General features: G+C 36.4%; 1 protein-coding gene across 5 annotated transcripts in view; it reads right to left on the bottom strand.

The window, feature by feature from the left end:
- Window positions 1–23,833, bottom strand: part of CNTNAP5 (contactin associated protein family member 5) — an 818,968-nt gene that overhangs the window by 144,846 nt on the left and 650,289 nt on the right. For all 5 annotated transcript variants that reach the window (XM_077153509.1, XM_077153505.1, XM_077153506.1 and 2 more), the window contains one exon: window positions 7,574–7,730. In XM_077153509.1, the coding sequence (XP_077009624.1) occupies window positions 7,574–7,730 (157 nt within the window). The remainder of the gene's footprint in view (window positions 1–7,573; window positions 7,731–23,833) is intronic.

Genomic DNA, 23,833 nt, shown 5'->3' on the forward strand with positions numbered 1-23,833 from the left:
GAAGGTGATTTCAGCAAAAATAGCTAAATTCTATGTATCCTAAGTGTACTCCATGCATTAGCTCATGGTATTTTCACAACAAATCTGTGAAGCATGTCTGCAAAGAAAAGAGCACTCTTTATTGTTTTAAAAGATGAAGACTCTACACATTGAAAAGTTTAAAATCATTGGGATTAACCCAGAGCATTGCCATGGGCTACAGAAGGAGCACCAGGAAAGTTAGAAATGAGGACACAGAGAGAAGCAACCAAGGAAGATTCCTGGGCTAAGGGCTCCAGCAAGTTCTGAGCAAAAAGATGTTATAACTAACGTTTCCCTGAACCTTGCTATTCTGACTCTTGTGTTGTTCTGAATAAACCTGTGCTAAAGTTAATTCCTCTGTTAAAGGACCCTTTTTGTCCCCATAGTAGGATTTGTCCTTCTGAGCTGACTCCCTTGTGGTGTGCATAATAGCCTAAATCCCTTTAGCAGTTAGGCTGAGTCCATCAAAACTGATATGTGCCTAACTGAACAATTCTAAGCTGAGATTCTGTTCAAGCGATATAATGCTTTTAAAAGTGGGAAATGATATAAATCAAGACTCAAAAATACCCATTGCAGCACTGTGTTATATAGTGAAAAATCATTTACAACTCAAATGTCCATCACAAAGGAATGGTAAAATCAATTATGGTCCAATCATACTATGGAATGCTGTGTACTCTGCACCCATTAAAATGGATGGGGTGCTTTCGTATGTATGCTTATTTGATGACGGCAAGAAAAAAGATCCTTTTTTTTTGAAAAAGCTAGTTACATAAAATTATTTAATATGATCTCACTTTTACCGAAAAATGAACAAATGTACATGTTCATAAATACAGTATATGCACAAAAAGATACTTGTGTTTAGAAATCCCTTATAAATCCAAGTTTTATCTGTAGTATGAGATTTTGCACATGGGATATGATTTAGAGGATTCACAATGGCAGTGAGGAGGGAAGTTTCTACTTATCCATTTAAATACTTCTGAAATATATTTTTATGAAACTGTATTACACATATTTCTTTACTCAAATAATCAGACTTCACAGACAATTTGGAGAATTTTGCATATTTGTTGAGCCTAACTAACATCTGATAAAATAGAAGATTCAGTCTACATCTTTGGGTCTGTCAAGCGTGAAACAAGGTATCTCATAACTATATTTTTTCTAGTGTTTTTGTTTGTTTGTTTGTTTGTGTTTATTTGGGAAAGGGAGAGAAGAGAGAGATATAGGATAAGAGAAAAGGGCTGGAGAATAAGGTGACCTGTTTGTTTTTATTTTCTTTTCGCAAACAGGAGGTACTGTCATTCTGAAAGCAGATGCACCTGGAGGGTACATGTTGTTTTAAACAGCATCCATATTTTGTTTGTCAGAACCCACAAGTCTTAAATTGCAGATATTATTTTCCCCTAATAGATAATAGGACAGTGGCATTATTAAATAATAAAAACCTCCTATTGTGCTATCCTTCTTACAATATAAACTATTTACAACGTCTGGAATCTGATAAGATTATGATGTGATATTTTGGTTTTGAAACTTCAGCCTCTGTTTCTAAGTACTTCCCTGCCCCTGTTTTTCTATTTTACTTCTTCAAGTAAGTGTATAATGTTCTTCTAGTCTCTGCTCAGATGTATCAAATGTATCGCCCTACAACAAATCATTCCATCTAAAGAATCTGAAAGCCAGTTCTGCAAACACGAGTATAAAAAAGGCAGTGTCAAGTCTCCCTAGTTTTGCATTTTAAAGAAAATTCAATGAATAGAGTAGCAGAAAATTACTAGCAAGGGGAGGGCATATTTAGCCAGGAAGAGGGAATGAGCAGGAGGGAAACCACCACATTCATTCATTTACTCATAAATTTAGCAGTCACCACTGCTGAATTATATCCTCCAGTCACATGGAGGACTTGCTACATTTGAAGCATACTTCTCTTCAACTCAAGCTGCTGGCCCTGATTACATTATTAGGTACAGGTGGAAATTCAGGGACTGAAAGAGTGAAAACTCAAATAAACCCTTCTTAATTCCTGCCTGCTTAGGGCCAAAAGCACTTCCAAAACTCAATAAGCAGTAGAATAGCTCATAAGCAGTTTCATGAATAATGAAATTCAAATAACAGAGATTGTGCAATATAATTTTTTAAATAAGGGATAGAATGTTAGTATGCACTAAAGCAAGCCCTTCCTTTCTCACAGGATTCAGGATTCCAGCCTCAACTTGGCTTTTTCCCTGGCAAGAGCCATACTAACTGCTCTATGTCCTGGGAACCCAGGGGTGGAGATTTTTAGGAAATCAAGGAGATTTAAAAGATCTGAGAACTGCCTACAAGAGTAAACAGTAAAATTGCAAACCCTTGGTCGTATCCAGATTCATCCTTTCCAAAGGCAATATATTGTCTCACTAAGTCTCACGGAAAGGGCAAGGTCCTGGAACAGGATTAGACATGCTTTTGTGAAAATGAAAAATTCATCCCTAAGGCAAATGTATAAAAAAAAATTTTTTTTGGAGTATAAGGATCACTTATGACTGCTTTTGATAGCCAGGAAAAATTCAATCTGCAGCAAAAGGTTCAGGTTAGATTTGAAGGCAAATATTACTAATGAGATTGTGAAAGAGCTATCAGTGAAGTAAACATCAGTTAATCCTAAAATGGCCATGGCCTCATCCACCAAAAGAGAGAGGTAAATATATGAACCACGGTAGGAGTCATTCATCTACCATTCATTCATGGATGCAGCACGATTCATTAAATCACTTCTGTGTGGCAGAGAAATGGAATAAAATATAGTGGGTAGCTTGAAGCTTAAGGAATTAATGCATTAAAGAAAAAAAAAAATCCCCTAAAAATACTTGTTCTTTAAACAGAAGAACATTAGGTTTCTTTTTTTTTTTTTTTTTTCGGAATTTCAGCTGTCCAACATTTCAAAGCCTACATCATTTTCTCCTCCCATTTTGGCCCATATAACTTTATATAACCATGCGTTAAGGGCAAATATTGAAGCAAAGAGTTATTAAAAGGCATATAAAAATGCCTGCACTTATTTCTGAAATAAATAAAAAAATGTTTGAGTAATGAACAAAGGAGACTCACTTTTGTTGGCCCAGACTGTTTAGAGGAGAAAACTCCTCATTTGGCACTCTCCAAACTGCCCTTCTCCAACTATCCTTCTGATCCCTTTACCTGGAGTCTGCCATTCCATTGCCTATGCAGCTGACTCCTATGCCTTGCTAATTCCAGGGACCGTAGGCTGCAACTGCCATCAGAGTGTCTTTTCCTATTTGAAACAGCCCAGTTGGGTCAGAAGACACCCAGGTGGAAGTCTTCCTGGAAGCTGGGTACTTTCCTGGAAGAAAAGTTCCCTTGCAGCAAACAGCCATTAACTTGATCTTATTTGTCTAAAGTTTTTTTTTTTTTCTTCAGTTCTTTGGCTGGGATAGAAATCCTCCAGGAGTCAGCTCCATAGCACACCTTGTTCAGAAGTCTAGTAGAGGCTTACCTCTATACTCTAAGAAGGAATTGTGCTTTGGTATTCTATAAGTGGCTTCTTTTTTTCTCCCCCACCCACCTTCACCCCCTGAGCTGACTCCTCACTGCCATCCACCCCTACAACATTCATTTTCCTAATTTATTTGGTGCTTATTGACATATTAAAAAGTCAGTAATTCAGTTATAAAAGTTTATTAAAACAGAAAACAAGTATTACCAATTATTGGAGACTTGGAAGATGCCCAAGGTTTCCTGAGTTACCTGATAGCAAAGAGAGGCATGACTGCCACAACTGTGATTTGAGAGACCCTGGAGAAATCTCTTTAGCATCCTCACTGCCTGCTTATGCTTACTCAAAATCCCAACATGAGCAGCTCATTTGATGGAGTCAACAGAGCTTCCTTGGTTTCAGGTTGGAACCCCAACTCTACCCCCTTAGTCAGGTGACCTTAACCAAGCCACTTAAACATCTAATAGCCTTCGTTTTCTTTCTGGTTAAAGGAGATACTACAGTGTTGTTGACCCAAGGGGTTGCTGGGACATTTATACAGGATATAGGATGTAAAGTATAATGAATATTTTAGTGCTGATAAGTAACATTTGTAAATCAGAATATTATCTAGGACATGCAATATGTTGAACTGCTATCCAGTAGAAGTTACAATACCCCAAATACGTTTTCTGATTAACCTTTCCCTAAGAGCAGAAACTCAAGGGAATTTTACAGCACAAACAGTTTGAGATTTTTTGGATGTTCCCAGAATACCAGTGATACCAAAAGGGGCATGCTTGCCAGAAACAAATATTTGAAATATGTGGAAAGCCAACTTGAGCATATGTTGGCCAAGAGGAGGGTAAAAGAATGCTGATAAATGTTATTCCCAGTTGTGTCAGCTTCTATAGTTTTCCATTCTGCAGTAAAGATTAGAGTTGGATAAATAAATAATGAGTGCATGTCCCCAAGGTTCTACCAGTTTCCATTTCTGGATGTGCATTGTATGACCAAGATCCATATATGGACAAATCTACCTCATTGCTATTTTGCATAGAAGGAGTTTCATAATCTGGATCCAACCGTCCTACCTGGCTTCATCTTCTATACATTCCCATGTGAAAATTGTGCAAAAATCACAACAAACTTTTTGTGCTTTGGGGAAGCTGTGATTTTCATATTATTCCATTCTCTCCTATATGAGGTCATGGAGGTACCTGTACTACTTCTAACGCTTATTCTTCTAGCTAACTTCTGGTCCTTCAGACATTAGCATAACTATCAAAACTTTTAAAATCTAACTTTTCCACCCTATATCTATTTCCAGTCCAAGTTAACTTGTCCTTCCCTCTTTTACCAAATTCATCACTCACTCATTTCTTGTTCACTCACTACTCTTTTTTTATACCCTGTTCTGTGGGCAAGGACCTTCACACCCTTGACTTTGGATGCACAACTGACTACCTGTCTGGCATGGAGTAGGTGCCTTTTAAACATGTGATGAGTGAGTAATTGTCAGACTGAATTGTAAGTTTATTTGCTACTAACTATGGTAAATCATTTCCTAAAATCATGCATCACAAGGATAGGACTGGTCCTAAGACAATGAGTGAAATCCACAGGAGTTCACTTAGAATTTCAGCTTCCAAACATGATAGAGGGGAACTTCTGGCCAGTTCTCTCCTGGACTTCACCTTGAGGTGCTCAACATGTTACCCTGGAACACTCATGGGTAAAGTAGGCATCCCGACAAAGAAAAGAGGTAGTTCAGTCATTTTATTTTAATCCTTAGTGGAAAGAATTAGTTCAGTCATTTCCTTCTCATGCTTAGTGTATCTGTTGTTGAACAAGACCTATATCTAATAATAAATAAGTTATTATTTATTATTCTAAAATAATAAATTAATAAAATAATAAAAATAATAAATTTTGACACCCTAATAGAAGCTGCTTTCTGCAGAGTGTGGCAGAGTGGGGGTAGGGGAGAGGGGAGCTTGTCCCCTGACTCTAAAGGAAATGGAGAGGGTCATGAAATACAAAATGATGTCTGTGAAGGTAGAGATGTGGTAGTGCTGGGGGTGAGGGCAAGAGCATTCTGAAGAGTTATTCTGAGCACAGCTTACATGGTATATTTAAAACAACGTATGAAAGGCTCAGAGTTTAGAGCAAAGCAGGGAGTAGGTAAAGAAGGGAGATGTTCGGATCTGAGTGGAATAGATTGCTACTGGAAAATTATGGGGAAGAGTATATTAGAGACACCTCACCATGGTAATCCAACATTCCATCTTTAAGTGACATGCTGTCATACTCCCCTCTGCCTCTCAAAGTTGAGTAAATTAAGCCTTGATCCTGTTCCCTGGGAAGGGAAAGCACTGAGGCAGTGTCCACTAGGAAAGGTGGTAAAAAATAAATGGCCATGCTCATAGGAAATGAAACAGCAATAAAAGATCAAGAATTCAACAAAGAAAGAGTTCAAAGATAATTTAGAGAAACACTGCCCGTTTTCAGCAATTCTGTATGTTCTATCTCCTATACCATTTTCTCTCATTATACGCAAAAGAGTGGAATCTTTTCCATTTAAATCTAAATCTACAAATAATTTCCTGCATCTTACATAGTGAAGGTGAATTAATGAATCAAAGAAATGAATGAGTCAAAACTTCTGACAGCAGAAGAGTCTGACTGTTTCACAACTGGTCCACACATGCCTCTTAAGCATGATGCTGCCATTTTGTGATAATTTCTCTTCATCAAAGATGTTCTGAATTCATTCTTCAACTACCACTTGAAGACCTACTGGATAGGGGTAGGCATTGAGGGATATAATATTAAAAGAGATGGTCTTCAATCAACAGATGAGACATATTTGGTTTGCAGACATCCACAATGTTAATATAGATGTCTCCTCAAGGTAAAATGGGTACATACAGAATGAAGTAGTCCATTCTACCTCTAGTCAACTTTACCTGATTTTATCAATATGAAAAGTTTGGGGTTAGGAGAAGGCATCCAAGTACTTTGTCTTGCAACTCAATAGCTCTATAATGTTCTAAATACACAAGCCATCTATTGACATATAAGGGAGCCAAATGTTGGGCCTATACTTGCTGAACAGGGATTCTGACTCAAAATTTCATTTGAAACAGCCCCTGCTGTTATTGATCTGAACAGGGGAAAGAAAAATACTTAAAAGAAATTTCAACCCATGTGTTAGCAGCTTGACATGGGAATTCTTACCTACTATTGAACAGCATTTGAAGAAGCAAGCAAAACTAAAAAGCCAAAAACCAAAGAAAGCCATAAATTCAGTCCAAACAGAAGCATGCTGGGAAATGTTGTGTGCATATTTTCAGGATCAATATAATGAAAAACAAGCAGTTTGTCTGGAGGAATAAAAATACATAGATGTAATTGACTTGGGGATTTACAATTAAAATGTATTTCAGAGAAGCAACCAAATTCACGTGAGTTCAGTACACTTGAGTACATATTCTGGATCTTTCACGTAATAGGCAAGAGGCCTTGGGAAATTTATCTAACTTCTCTGTAATTTAGGGTCTTCAACTTTAAGTGGAAAGTTAAGAAAATTATACATAATTAAAGGTGATTGTGAGGATTAAATAGATGCTCAAAAAATATAAATTTCCCTTGCTATATTTTTCTTGACAGATAAAGAGATAGCCAGTGACTAAAACATCAATGGGGCAATGGGAGAATGAAGAAACAGTTTGTGTGATCACATACCTTGTTTGCCACTCTCCTTTCTCCAAAACCTATATTTCATATAATAAAGAAACACACACTAAATCATAAACCTAAACATTACATCCCATTCTTTTGCTTTAAATGGAATCTTCGGAATAGAAGAAGACAAAGGGGGGTAACTGAACGCCCATACTGTTAGGCTTCAACCTCCCGGAGCTGGCAATTTTCAAAGTTAAAAAACGATCACCCCAGCAGGGAGCCTTAGTTGAAACTGAATGACTCATCCACGTCCTTCTCTCTTTGGGGAAATACTATGCCACAGTGAAGGTGCTTCCTGCACCACTGCTTGCCTCCCATTACCATTCATCCCTGTCAGCATCACAGTTGCAGAAGTATCGCACATCCAGGCAACTCTCATCCAGGCCGCAGTCACACTGCTGGACTCCAGGCGGGGACCCGCCCCAGTAAGGGTGTCGTTCGCTGGACCGCCCAATCCACCAAGTGAAGGGTGTGCCATCTGAAAGACAAGGCATTTCACAGTCACTGCGGGGTATGCCAGAAATGGCACAGAGGATGACTCAGAAAATGCAACGAAGACATCTTATATAGCATATGTATGTAAACACGCTATGTATAAATACACATGCTCTCTCTCGATGTATAGATATAGATATAGACGATACATGCATATATATATATACATATACATACATATATATTCATATATAAACAGTGTTTTCATCAAAAGGATTTATTTATTTTAATTTTTTTTGCATGGGCAGGCACTGGGAATCAAACCCGGGTCTCCTGCATAGCAGGCAAGAATTTGTCACTGAGCCACCATCGCATCACCCTCATCAAAAGTATTTATTTGGTAGAATATTGATTAATTGCAATGCTCAGCAGAGTCAGTGTTGCAAATTCAGAATGCTTACTAGAGGAAATGAGCATCACTATTGAATAATTTGGGCAAGAATTAGAAAAAAAAGATATGAATAAAAGGAACATTTTAATTGTCTTTAAAAATTGCTAAAGAAGAAACAACAGCACCAAGCCAAGATGAGCCTAATATTTGCCCTCAGTTTCTACCATATGGAGAGGGTTTGTGCAGACTACTGTGAAGTCTCCTGCTCTATTCCCCATGGATTTTCTACCTTATCCTGGTCAGTTTCTTTCTATTCTAAGTTTAGTTTTGTGAAACCTGTTGTAATTTTCTCTAATGGTTTGTAATATTGCAGTAGGTTAGGATGGAGTGTCAGTCTGAAGGCCATAATTATTACAAAACAGAATGCTCAGTAGAGATGGAGGTATCATATGCCATTAGGCTGAATCAACAGGTGTACCTTGGTACTTCCTGGGAATGGCTGGTTGGTTTCTGCTTGGTCTATAGCAGACCCCTATTAGATGCTTATTAAACAAATGAAAGAAACCCTTATTTGGAGACATTTTTTTTATGATTTGTCATCCAAATAGAATAAAATTTGCTTAATGATTATAGTAAGTAGGAATTTTGCTTTATCAAGATTTTTTAACAGGCAATTCCTTATATACAGACGTGTAATTTACAAATAACCCATATATATATACTGATAACAACTTTTTCTGAAATTTTCCCACTGCTAATGTTACCTGATAAAGTTACTGAAGAAAGTAGAAAGGAATGAGAAAATATAGAGCTTTGGAATATTTCAAGGCCCTGGAGTTAGAAAGTACAGAGTTAGGATATGGAATTCAAACCTTCTTGGGCAAGAGTCTATGGGTTGAACGCTTGATATACTACTATGGTCTGGTATGTGGAAAATAATTCATGGTGGAAAAATTTAATACCTTTCAGGAAATATATATGTGTAGATATAAGTTATGAGAGATAACCTAGACAATATTCACTAACAGATATTTTCTTATATTCACAGAAATAAATGAAGACAACATAATAAGTAAATAAATATCTCCGACCCAGTATGCATTTCTAAGCAGCAATAATGTTAAGGCAGGATTTATTGTTAGTACTGCTCGGTATAACATTTTTCAGGATCTCCCTAAACCAAATTTTAAGGAGATCACCAAGAGTGGGTTTGGCTTGTTTGTAGTCAACATACAAAGAGAGAGAGAGAGAGAGAGAGAGAGAGAGAGAGAGAAAGAGAAATGCTCTCATCTGGTAGCCGCATTCCTTTCAAATGTTCATGGCCTTGCTAAATATTTTTTACACAAATATTTTAATTACCATTTCCTAGTACCAGAAGTACTTCCCAATTTTTTAAGTGGCTAGGGTATTTGACGATGATATTCAAAATTTAAAATGTTGCATGGCCTTTCTTTAACCCATTCAGCAGAAAAGCCTGCCTTCAATTTTCACCTGATGACTTTTTGCCAAAGAACCGTCTTCAGTTCATGGCCACACAGTGTGTCTTTTTCCCTCTTATTTAGTGCAGAGGTGAAGTCTAAAGCTCTGTCCCTTTTCTCCATCCTAGAAATCCCCTGAAGAAGCTTCTGGATATGGTTTGCCTCCCAATTATATATCCAACCCACAGGTTTCTATTTGTCTTATTATCTTCAGTAAGATAATGCAACATCAACTTGGAAAAAAAAATGTTCTCATAATTCCCACAAAGGGAGATAGAAATAAAACTGCATACTCTATAATATCTTATAAAGGATACTGGCATTTGGGAGGGAGTGTGTATGATGGAGAAAAAGAAAGAGAAGAGAAAGAGGAAGAGGAGAAAAACTAGGAGAAATAGAAGGAAAAAGAGTGATATCCCCGATTTTCTCTTATTCTATTTGTGACTCAGAAATTTGAGGCCCATATTGAGTATTTTATGAGCTCTTCTAGGAAAGTAATGCATTTTAATTTAAAACATTAAAGAGACTAAAATCAACAAGTTTTGTTAGCAAGTGCATGAGCACAACATCTAGCCCCTAAGATTTCCTCACTGGAGTCTCAGGATTCACAAACATAAAACTACATGGTACACTTTATAGAACACCTAAGCACAAATGCAACCTCTACCTTCTTAGCTCAAATTATGATTTTACAAATGTAAGAAATTCTGGAACAATCATGACACAGGTTGGCTATGCGATTTTTGGATTAATCACAATGGATATTGAACAGAATTCAAATTGGAGAGCCCTCTTTAATCTTGTGATTGTTTTAAATCATGTCTTGCCAGCTTGGAAAGCAGTAAACACAACAGTCTCCCAGTGATAGCTACAATTACAGCCAAGAGAATTTGGCCTGATCCCGCCACTATGAACAGCACAAGCATAATTCTACACAATACGAGGATGGAGCAACAAAGTTCTGTAAATATATAGAGATGGTGCTTCTGTGTTGAGCTGTTTTTGCTGACATTCTAGTTATTGTCATTTTTTACTTTATTTCTAAGTTTATACTCATAGCCTTAGATTCTTGTAAACTAAATATGCCAACAGGAACAGTTTTAGCTCTCATTTCTCTTACTCTTACAATTTCAAAACATCTAAATTGGTCTTCAATTATATGTTGTGCAGGTTCATGGGCGATGTGGATATCCCTGTTTCAGCTTTGCTACCTGCTATGCACCATGAAATGTGAACAGAAATGATCATGGCAGTTTTAAGTCTAGACCACAGAGGCATGCATATTTCTACTTGTCCCTTGGGTATTTCTCCAATGCTAGCATTAGAACATGCCCTAGATGGTCTGACCTTTCAAATTCGAGCACTACAGTGAGACATGAAGCAGAACTTACTCATGTGAGGGTAAATGTTGAAAGCTGACTGCCCCTGAGCTTTGGCTATTAGTTATTAAGCATTATTTTGACAATAATTGATAAAATATCAGATTTCAACCACATGAAAAAATTGGTAGAGATGATTAAAAAATGAATAGAAAAGTCAATTATGGTCTTATTTCAAGGAGTTTGAAATTTGATTAGGAAAACAAATGGATGGATATACATTTGAGAAATAAAGGGAAAGGTCAACACTATTTTGGCCCACCTCTCTATCCACCTGCTGGTTCATAAAGATAAGCACTTATAGCAGACACTTAGGCAAATGCTCAAGAAGTCGCTCTTAGGGCCCAACTGCAGTTGCCTCTCTTCCATTTGTATATATTCCATACCTGAACCCCATCTGTCTTCACTCTGACACTGTGGCCCTGCCCCAACCCAGTTCCAATTATTGTCAGTTTAACCTTCACTTCCATACCTACCTTTGCCCTCATCAAACATGGTACTTGGTTCTGACTCTAATTTGGATATCAGCCTTTCCAAATGGTGATAATCCCGGTTCATCCTTTGGGTCTCAATGTCCCCACCCGTGTATTCAGTTAGAATCTCCTTATAGAGCTCAGAGAATCTATTCCCATGGCTGGTCACTTGAGTTTCACCTTTGGCAACCCTCTTCCATAGCTTCTATGCATAGAGGGATGCAAGATTAAAAGTTGAAATGTATGTGTATAACACACATTTACACATACATATGCATATATATTTACACATTTATTATATGTCATTTTAGAAATAGCATTTTCTTCAATGATTTCATAATTCTATGCTTTTGAAGGTCAGAATGTGGGATATTAGTCATATAAATTTTAATAAGAAATTATCTTTTGCTAAAGGAGTTCATGTCATTCAGGGGAAGATGGACATGCATGCAGCTAAATGTAATACAAGGCAGATTGAGATATGTGCCAACAGAGAGCTTACTAATAACACGCTAGGAGACCCTAGAGTAAGAACAATGAGTTTTGTTTATGAATCCTAGGAAAGGTTTTATGGAAGTGGTAGCATTTGACCACAGACTTTGTTCTGAAAAGGCCCTCAGTAAACAGTGCCTTAGATGAAAATTCTGTTTAGGAAAGAGCAACAAAAGAAAGGGTATCTATTTTTTCATGACAGCATCTTTAGGAAGTAACTGTTTGGAACAATGAGAGATTTCTGCACATACTGAACATATTTATTTCATTGATTGTTGCTAAGACTTGTGGGCTTAAAAAGCAGAGAGGAGAAAGATACATTGAAGTTATCAGGCCAAGTGAAGACCAATGATTGCACTCAAATAGTTCATTCTGTGATCAGAATGCAAATCATTAAAACAATGGTTTAGGAAAGAAGATTCTGAAGTTCAGAAAGTATTTTATAAACTCTTTTCGTCTAAATAGAGCATAACTTATGAGGAAACGGTTAGTCAGAAAGGAAAACAACCTCATCCATATCAGAAATAATGGTAGACATTCATCAAAGTCAATCTTGGTCTTACTCTTGCTGGTCAGGATCATTAAATTAGAACATAGTCTAATAGTGTGTTAAGAGCTAGTCAGTGACATTAAGAATTAACATTTTTACAATGTGATTCGATGTTTTTTTCATCCTGCCTACTCAATTGAACTAAGCCTAAGGGGGGTGGGGGCAAAAGAGTAATAATATTGCCTCTGAAGCAAAATGATAAAAGTCACTTTTGATGACATTTAAAGCTGGACTTGACCAAACTCTCTAAAAGGTATTACAGGAGTCTGTGGTGGTTAAGCACAGAGACGAGGGGAATGATTGACTTAAATTATTATTCTATTTGCATGGCTTAAATTTTTGTAGGAGAATATAATACCATGTTGCATTCTGATGGGCTATAATGAAGGATCCCAGCAAGGTTAAATGGCTTGTTTAAAGTCACATGGCAACTGTAGGCAAAACTGGGCTTGAGGCTCTAGGCCCTGGGGCCAACTCCGTTTGGTTTATGTATGAGCATTTACTTTCACAATGACTCAGATGGCTTTTTGCTTCTTTAATGTCTGGACACATATTGAGATAATGTTTGCTGCACAGATGAAAATGACCAGTCAGAGACACTATTATAAATCTGTAAGAAATGATAATAATAAAGGAACAACTTAATGCACGTATTCAGTGTTGAGTTTACCAAATAATCTCTCTGATATGACAAACTTGGAAGCTGCAGTTTCCAGATGTGGAGTGACAAGAGTGAAGAAGGATTTCAAAGCCACATCAAACTGTGATGTGATAAGAAAGAAACAATTATTTTGTTGAGCAGTTGACATTTGGGATTGGGGCATATTTCATAACATTACCCTTTTTAGCCTAGACTGGTTAACATAATTGCCATTTAATGAATAAGAAATAGAGTTAGAAAATTGAAATACCAGATATCTATGTACAATCATAGAAATAATCATCTCAATATATCTGGGTATTAAACCATGTGTATATTTATACTAGTAAATCTTTAATGGCCATTTAAATTATTCCAGACATTGTTTTCAGTCCTTTATATGTCCTAGTTCATTTGATTATTACAGCAACTCTATGAGATATGTATTTTTTTTTTTCTTTTTGCATGGGTAAGCACCGGGAAGCGAACCTGGGTCTCTGGCATGGCAGGCAAGAACTCTGCCTGCTGAACCACCGTGGCCTGCCTGAGGTATGTACTTTTAATATCCCCATTTCACAGGTGAAGAAACAGAGGCACATGCAGATGTTACGTTACTTTCCAAGGTAACTGTGGTGGTTTGAAGCTGTATGTACTCCAGAAAAATATTTTCTTAAATCTAATTCATTCCTGTGGTGTGAACTCAAGGTAAATAGGACCTTTGGATGATGTGGCTCCAGGTACGGTGTGATCTGTCTGATTCAAGATGGGTCTTAATCCTTTTAATGAAATATTTTATAAACAGAATGGAGAGACAGAGAGTCACTGAAGTAAGAAGGTGAAAGCAATAAAACATGGAAAAGAAGGGAGAAACTAGCAGATGTCACTATGTACTTTGTTGAATGGCAATGTGGCAGAGGAGCCAAAGATTGCTGGCAACTGGTCTTTGGGAAGAAAGTCTTAATTGGGACTTTCTTCTAGCCTCAAAACCATAAGCTAATAGATTCACATTGCTTAAGAGAACCCCATTTCATGGTACCTGCTTTAAGCAGCCTAGAAATCTAAAACAATGACTCAATCAGTAAATGACAGATCCTAGTCAAAGCTAAATAATCTCTTCTCTAGGTGATATGACATTTTCCAAAGTAAAATACTTGCTTCCACTATTGTTACACCTTGCTAAAGTTATTCTGAGAGCATGCAAAGAGACTTTTAAAAGTATTTGTCATATGATTTATCTAATCTGATTAAAATCCTCTTCCATTATGAGGGAGCTGGCCTTCCCTGAAAGTACTTTGGAAAAAGAAATCCCTGAATTTTAGACTGAACTCTACTACTCAGCAAATGTATGAGTTTGAATGAGCTTCTTATTATAGTCTCTGATTCTTTCTATTTCTAGAGAGTGGGGTTAAACATGACTATTGCTTAAGTAACTCTGAAGAGTAAGCTTATGCACACCCTCTGACCCAATAGTTATACTACTAGGTATAGACAAGAAAAATGAATACACAAGTCCAGAATACATGAACAAAGGTGTTTACAGAGGTTGTTCATCATACCCCCAATCTGGAATCAACCTACATCTCCATAAAATAATAATGAATAAATAAGGTCAGTATAGTCATGCAATGGAATATTACATGCACACGCACACGCACACATACACACACAATTACAGATGCATGTAGCAACATGGATGGGTCTCAGACTTTGTTGAGAGAAAGAAACCAGGCACAAAAAAGTAGGAATTGTGGGATTCCATTCATAGGACATTGGAGAATAGGCACAGTAACCCATGGTGAAAGACGTCAGGAAGTGGTGACACTTAACTGGGGCTTTGACTGGGAGAGGGCTTGAGAGATACTTTTAGGGTGTTGGGAATGTTTTATACCTTGATCTGGGTTCTGTCACATGGGTTTATATATATATATATATAAAAGTTCACTGAGCTGAGCACATAAGACTTGTGATCTATGGCATGCGTATTTCTATTTCAAAAAAAAAAAAAGTAAAATGAAAAAAAACTTCCTTTGGTAGGTCCCCAAAGCAACAAGAATAAAATGCAAAGCTTTTACCATGGCCCACAAGGCCCTGCGTGTGTGGGCCCCACAGACTTCCTGGTTCTATTTCATTCCACCCCCAGCCTGTTCACCACCATCCGGCTGCCCCAGCCTCCTCGTCAACCTCACACATGCTCTTTTCCTTCTGCTACTTGTTTTACATGGACCCCTCTGTCCACAGTCCTTTACAGAGGCTGATGGCAGTGTATCATTGGATCTTGAAATCGTGTTGCATCTTTCCCCTTTTGACCCTATCTAAACTACTACAGAATCACGCCATTGGTTCTTTAGGAGTAATTGCAACTAAGAAACTGCATTTTTGTTTGTTTTTCTTTGCTCTTTTTATGTTTTCTTCATGTGTTGCCCCTCATTAGAGTTAGAGCTAAGGCTTTTAACATCTTTTTCACAGCCATATCCCCAGGAGGTAGACCAGAGCCTGCTTTCTGCTAAGAGAAGAAAACATCATCCCAGAAGGATTTCCCACAGATGACATTTTAAAAAATAACTCACTTGCAGGGACATACATGTTATGATGTCATTAGTCTCTAAAAAGTTATATTCCTCCTTGGAATTTTAAGCTGTCACTACAGATATCAATTATCATTGTCATTTTAAAGACAGGACTGGAGAATTATAACTTTCAAGCTGCTGATAAGTAACTACTGTGAATTGGCATAGAGTAGGAACCTCACTTATAAAGGGATTCACATTACAGTTGATCTATTTATTTAACAAAATGTCAAAGAACGTCTACAGTGGCAAAGCAATGATAGGTTAGAGAACATGAACATAAAACAGGTATCACTGTGCCTTGCCATCAAGACCCTCACAGTGTAGTAGATTAGGAAAGAATGTTCTATGTTACACATTAACTCCAGTTAGAATGAAACAGATTTGAAGCAGAGTTTTAAGCAGCATGTGGAATGTCAAAGCTAATGTTTAATGGGGAATACAGTTCCAGGGAAAAAGCTAAAGTTAACTTCACATAAATTTACTTGCTATTTATCTTTTCCAAATGGTGAGATTATATTCCTGTACAATTAGCATTCAAAATGAGGTTCACATAATTTATTTCATTCAAGCTTCCCAACACACTGAGAAGAATTTTATTCTCATTTTACAGATAAAGTAATAAAAGTTAAAAAAAAAATGGGTTTGTAAATTCTTGAAGATCACACGGAAAAGAAGACCTAAATTAGGTCTGACAGCTGCAAACCCCAATAATGCTTTTACTATATCCTGTGAAAACTAGTTTTATTACAGATAGGAAACAAAAGGATATAAAATTCTGCACAGCAATTGTTCTTGAGTCAAAAGTATGAAAGTATGTATCAATTTATCATTGTATTGGGAAAACTTCAGGAGTTTATTGTATATGTATCCCCACCTCTCTTGTGGATATTCCCAATTGTATTGTGACCTCAGTTATACAGGTCTATCTATTGATTTCTATCTTTCAAAAAAGAGAGAAATAAATGTTCTCATAAATACCAATATTTCTGAGGCCAAATTGCATTAACTTCTATAATTTTGTTTCACAGCCATCTCAAGGAGCGGTGGGGTAGACTTATAACCAGGAACCTATTTAAATTTCTCTCTAGAGATCTTAGATCAGTGTTTCCAAAAGTATAACATCTGGCACAACAAAATCAGAATAAGCTGGTGTTCTTGTAAGAATACAGGTTCAGGAGCCTTCCAGACTTCGGCAATGGGGCTCAAGATTATTCATTTTCATTATACTCCTGAAATGACTACAGTGTACACCAACACTTTAGAATCATGGTGTTGGTGATCTGCTCACTATGCCAAAGTGACAGTCTATTACCACTTCAGGGGAGTGGGGTGCAGGCTGGGGGACATGTCACCTCACGGAGAATAGCAAAATATTTAAACATGTTTTCTTCCTGAAGAATTCTTGATTAGTGACACTACAAGTTGCTAAGTGCTAAAAGTACTTAGCTTTAGATTTAATTCCACCATCAAAACACTTGCATTAGGTTAAATTAGCTCCAGTTAAAGAGAGGTAAATATAAAAAGAACAGACAAGTAAAATACAGAGGAAAAATGAAGTTGAATTGTAACTGTGTTAAAGGTCACCACAACTTATATACTAACTAATTTCCTCCTACTATGCAACTATACATCTCGGTCCGATGTACATAAAGCTTACGAGTAATGCTAATCTTCTCATGATGTCTCTGGAAAACTCCCCAGAAAAGTATGACCCAAACTCATCCACTCTTCCCTAACCCTTTTTTCTATTCCCTTCATTTCATTCTCTGCATTAAACCCTGTTACATACTTTGGCATGATTAGAGAGGCCCATCTCAAATCCTCTCTTGTTATTCTTCTACTGACCCTGAAAAAAAAAAAAAACATTCTCAAGCTCTATTTCCTGTGGTAAAGGGCTCTTCCATGCTCACTTCTCTTTTGTTTGGAAGGGAAGGTGTGGTTCTGCTCTGTTTCATCTACGCAGCTACTTCATTATCCCTTCCACCCAACAGTTTCTTTCTCCATTATTACCAGCCTATACTCTTCTGTGACCCTGGAACTCTGAAGAATTGGGCTGCTTTTCTCTCCTCTTTGCATAGATATTTCACATTTTGCTTATATGCAAATGCATAAAGGGTCTAAACTTCCCAACCCTGCTTTCCTTCCTGAGTGGTGTGTTGACCATGCTCACGTGGCTGCTCCATCTGAACATTAAAAGTGATGGTCTCCCCCTTTCCACCCAGGTCTCTTCTATGATTTCCCATTTCCTGGGTCTCTAGGCTAAGAAAATGAGAGTCTTATTCAATAAATACTAGCTTCTTGACAATCCAGAGCTGCAAACATTATTAATGTTCTCATTAAGCATCTCTTACATTGAACTCTTTCTATCTGAGTCTACTGTCATGGTTTAGCATTTTCTGCTTGCCATTCAGGTTACCCTCTCTACAAACCATGCTGCACTCTTGTGCTCAATGAGTTTTCCTTATGAAACTCTTCTATTACAATTATTTTTGGCAGCAAAATATTCGATAACAACTCATTTCCAAATGAATTAAAAACAAACACATTCTCAACCTGATATACAAGACCTTTTCTTCCCCACAAATATCTTTTCAGGCATGTCTATTCTCTTACACATATGTTATGCTTCAGTCAAACTGGGTTTATCCTCATTTTGAAAAAAAATCTTGCTTTTTTTTTGTTTCTGCTAATATAATTTTGCCCTCCAAAAATTCTTGATCATCTTCCTTCCACATTTCAATTCTATTTAAATTCTTTCTTTTTCAGAGTCCCCTTCATAATCCCTTTCATCTAAGAAGTCTTCTCTGACATTTAGCGGAAAGTAGTTCTCATTTTCAAACATAGATTACTTTGAAAAAGTGTGTGGATTATTGATTGCATACTCTCTTATATTTGGGTTCTCTTAATTGAGCACAAGTCATATCTTCTTTATCAGGTTGTAAATTCCCTACAAGGTATAAAGACTAATTATGAGTCTTTATGAGATTTCATTTTTTCCAATGCTTTTTCACAAAGCCTAAAGAATATCAGTTACTCTTCAGCTTGTATTTATGCATATAAAGAGTTACACCTACAGATAGTCACACATACATATCCCCAATAGCTGCTAATCTTTTTTGAAAATAAGGCACTGGATAAATCAATAATTGTGTGTTAAGTAAAGTGAGAAAGGAACAAATGAGGCATAGCTAATCAAAATGCCATTGTGATCATTCATGCTAACAGACCCACCTCTCAGTCATGGTAACCATTTCTCAAGACAACAAACAAATTCAAGGTATTTGTTATCATTAGTCCTTCAATCAAATTGAAGGACTTCAATTTGATTGAAGTCAATCAAATTGAATCAATTCAATCAAAACTAAGCTTGCTCAGAGTAAAAGAATAAATTTTAACTTAGAGGTTGAACAAAAAGATCTAAGACAGAAGTTATACTCTATTTAAATAACATATTCTTCAAGTATTTATTTTTGTATGCTGGAGGTCTCATTTCATTCTTTTTCTATGTGACTATCCCATTATTACAGCATCATTTGTTGAATTTTTTTTTTCCTTTGGAAGTGCACAGGCTGGGAATTGAACCCAGATCTCCTGCATGGCAGGCAAGAATTCTACCACTGAACTACACTTGATACCCTTTTCAAGTATTTTAACCAACTAAAAATCTCTTTTCCCTCAGCACATACTATTTCCCTTCAAATTGTTTTCTTTCTCTTGTTCCTTCTTCTTATACTCATTTATTTTCTTGAACCACGTATAATAACTCCTATGTTCTTCCTTTAAAACATACAAACATAATCCCAGATACAATAAGGGTTAATTATAAAATAGTATTTTATCACTAATGGTTAACAGATTTTATCTGATTTATGGTAAAAAAAAAAAAAAAGACCAAAAAGAGCCTTTTATGTACATACATACATGAATCAAGTTCCCCTTCACATTTTTTAAACAGGTGGGCAAATACATTAAAGAGAACATGAAGGAGATGAATTGAGTTTGCATTGTACAGTGCTAATGAACAAACAAAATTCCCTACGCATTTACTTCTGTACTTGCAACATAATGGATGACTGAAAATCTAATATTCATTAGAAGCTTGAAAAGACATAGACAGAAAGTTGATGGAGCCCACAGATCACACCCATTAGGAAGTGTTGGAAACAGCAGAGACAGCAACAGAAGAATAGACCCGAGAAGCTCTTCTAATGAATAAAATATGAAGAACTTTGCAATTACACAGACCAGAGAAAAGTGGCCAGAGAATCGTAAGTTTAATGATAGTAATAAAAATAGGATTTCATGCTTGTGTCTCCTATTTCACATCCCCAAATCTGAATAATATGTATTAACCACACTCCTGTTTATAGTTATTTAAAGGGTACATAGCAAAAAAAAAAATTAAGCAAGGCAATGGATTTCCTGCCTTTGAGGATTTTCAGTTCCATGACAGCCCACAAAGTTCATTTAATTATTCCAAAAGATAGTCTACAATCAGAATATATATGAAAGAGGTAATTTTGGTTTCTGAGCAGGAATATACCACTTGAAAGAGCAATTTATCTTGTAAAGAAACAGATAAAATGACCAGTTAGAGTAGCTGATTAGTCATGTGGGTCAATACGAAGTAATCTTCCAAATTAAAAAAAAAATGAAATCATCAACTACTGTTTATTCAAGACCAGCTATGCATTTGTGGCGATGTCTCCACATCAGAAAAGGCACCGAGAAATGAAACTAAGAGGTTGGAAGTTCTATACAAAGAGCAAGAATGACTGGTAGTCAGTATACACCATCAAATATTCGGACCTCCATGATTTTTAAATACATAATTAAATAAATGAATGAATATATGTGTGTAGATATACACATCACCATGTGTGTATTATTTGTGCACACACACATATGCATATACATATATCCTAAAAGCACCATCTTCTCTAAAAGCTGTAACAATGCAAACATACCTAATCATAATATCTATAAAAATCCCCCCAGAATGAATTATTGTACCTATGATTTGAGACAGGATTATTACCAAGAAATTTATAACTATACTGCTCACATTCAGGTAATTTTTTTAGATGGCGTAGTTCAGAGCTTCATCCTGAAGAAATTCAGTTTGTTGCCATCATGAAGAAATGCTAAGTGATGAGAATATAACATGATATACTTCATCTGGCACTTAACTCCAGTGCAGGCAAACCTATTCCTTGACTTGCATCAGGATATACCATTAACAGAGACTGCCTTCTAGGATCTCAGTCAATAGGAACAAGTCAATTAAAAGGCCTTTTAGCTGACAGAAACAGCTAATGCATTGTTGATTTCTCTTGGAAGTCTAGAATCAAATTATAGAAATGAGTACAGTACATTTTTTAAAAAAAGAAACAACTTTGCACGTTAACAGGTTTCCAGCAAGAGAGTGCAACTCAAAGAAGATCGAGACCTCATTTCTTGTTATATGGAAAATTTCTCAAAATACGGAATGCTATTTATATCTGAGGAATCTCTTTTGTTAGTTTGGAATTGTGACTAACAACTATCATATTTCATCAAATGATAGTTGTCATCGATAATGAGTTGTACCACTATTTTATGTTATACTAAGAAGGAAAAACCGCTGTCAATTCAACTAAGATACACAATTATTATATGATTCATTCCATTTCCAAGGATATTAAAAACACACAAAGAAAATTGTTTGCAAATTCATTAGACTCCATTTACCTTATATAGCCAAGCTTCCCATGACTCAGCCCATCTGCAATTAATGCTCTTTAATACCTAGTCAGGAAAACTGCTTAGTATTTGTTCCTTGTTTGTTGTATATACAACAAGGATAAACATTGTGTAGAACAGAAAATAAACAGCAGCAAATCCATCAGGAGTCTATTAATTATTGTCTTATGTATACTAATCACTATTTGGCTTAAATTCAATGTCAACCTTTAGTATAATCATTCTATAAATAAAATTGAAGGCTAGATTTCTTAAATAAAACAAAAGAGGTAAACGTGGTGATTTCAAAACATGTCTACAGGGTGGGCCATGGTGGTTCAGCAGGTAAGAGTGCTTGCCTGCCATGCCTGAGGACCCGGGTTCGATTCCCGGTGCCTGCCCATGTTAAAAAAAAAAAAAAAAGAAAAGATGTCTACAAAATTCTTTGACATTCCTCTCATTGGGAGATAGAGTATATGTTTCTTCCTCTTAAATCTGAATGGGCTTCTGACTATTTCAACCAATAGAGCAGGAAGAAAGTGACACTATATGACTTTTCAGTCAAGGCCATGAAGGTCACAGCCACTGGTTCTCAGGTTATGATTTCATGAAGGCCCTTGCTGATTCCATTCTAAGGACCTGGAATGTTCTCCTGCGTACAGGTAAAATAAGTGATGGCGTCGTTCCAGAAATTTCAGAATGCCTTCCCTATTTGGAAGTCAACACTTGAGAACAGAAAATAGCTTAGTTTTTCAAAGTGAATAACATAATTTGAGAATTACCAGATTTTAAAAAAAAATTATTCAGAAGATGCAAAAGAACTCAGATCAAACTTAAATATTTTTATTCCATATTTCCACTCTTCAAATTTGATTATGTTTTACCTTTTGATGAAGCATTTTTGATCAACTCAACCATAAAATAATTGCCATTTATTTGGAACTTTTATGAAAATAAATTACATTCATAAATAAATTCTGTGTTCTAAACTTATTTTCAGTTCTTTGCAGGAAGAAACAAAATTATTTGTATCTATTCATTTCTTTGATTTGAGTTGGGTTTCATTCATAATAAAATCAACAAATCGTTATAAGTTGTAAATAAAGACTGTCTTCATAATCAAAAATTATGAAAACAGATTGTGAAAATATGAGGCTAAAATGACCACAGAACATATATTAATATTTTAATTGAGATTATAAGCTTCCTCGTACTAAAGGAGAAAAGAAAGATACCGTCAATTATACTTTTCTTACTCACACGAAGAAGGACGCTTATAAATGTTCAAATGAAGTGAAGGATCAACAAACTTTGAATTTGGAAAGAAATTTTCAAGTAAGACTCTTCATAGGAGGACACAAAGGAAATCTACTGGAAAAATCTTCTCAGTGGTATGCCAACCACAAATGCATTACATTGAATTCCATATGCAAGAATTTCTTGAAGGAATTTGTATGGAGGGATTCCTTTGGTAAAGGCTAAAGGATTAACGTTTAAATGTACTGTGTAGAAAACAAGGAATAGCCTTCAAATTACCAAGTGTGATCTAAAAGTAGAAATTAAAGAACACACATGTCACACATTCTTTCCATTATGGTTTTCCCCTTCATACTACTTTTTTATTTTTTTTTTTTTTTTTTTTTTAGAGAGAGGGAGGAAGGGAAGGAAAGACAGAGAAGGAAGGAAGGATAGAAGGAAGGAAGGGAGGAAGAAAGGGAAACATCTTTAAACATTTTCTTGTTTTATTATACTTTGTTTGTTTGTTTGTTTTTTACATGGGCTGGGGCCGGGAATCGAACCGGGGTCCTCCGGCATAGCAGGCAAGCACTCTTGCCCGCTGAGCCACCGCGGCCCGCCCCATACTACTTTTTTGAGCTAAGCTTTGAGTTAGTGCTTGATAGTTAGATAGAAACTTTGAGACTGTCTTCTCTGATTAAGAATAATAATATAAAATGCTGCCTGAAATTAGGTCCAGATGTTTCAGAGAACAGATGTACCAATGAAGTGGACTTTCATACCGTGTGTGTTGGTTGAAACTGTTACGTACCCCAGAAAAGTCATGTTCTTCTAATCCAATCTCATGGGGGAAGATCTATTGTTTGGGTGGGAACTTTTGATTGGCTTGTTTCTATGGAGATATGACCCTGCCAAATCAAGGTGGGTCTTAATCCACTTACTGGAGTCTTATAGGAAGAAGATCTTTTGGAAACAGCACAGATGCTTGGAGAATTGACACACACACAGACATTTGGAGATGCAGAAAAAATACCCCAAGAGCAGGAGAAGCTGAGAGAACTATTTGAAATCAGAAGCCAAGAGAAAAAAAAAACAGATGTCACCATGTAACTTCCTATGTGACAGAGAAACCCCAGAAGGGATCGACCTTTCTTGAGTGAATGTTATCTTCTTCTTGATGTTTTAATTTGGAGATTTCATGGCTTTAGAATATAAC

Source organism: Tamandua tetradactyla, chromosome 3, assembly GCF_023851605.1.
Source record: "Tamandua tetradactyla isolate mTamTet1 chromosome 3, mTamTet1.pri, whole genome shotgun sequence".
Classification (NCBI taxonomy): Eukaryota; Metazoa; Chordata; class Mammalia; order Pilosa; family Myrmecophagidae; genus Tamandua; species Tamandua tetradactyla.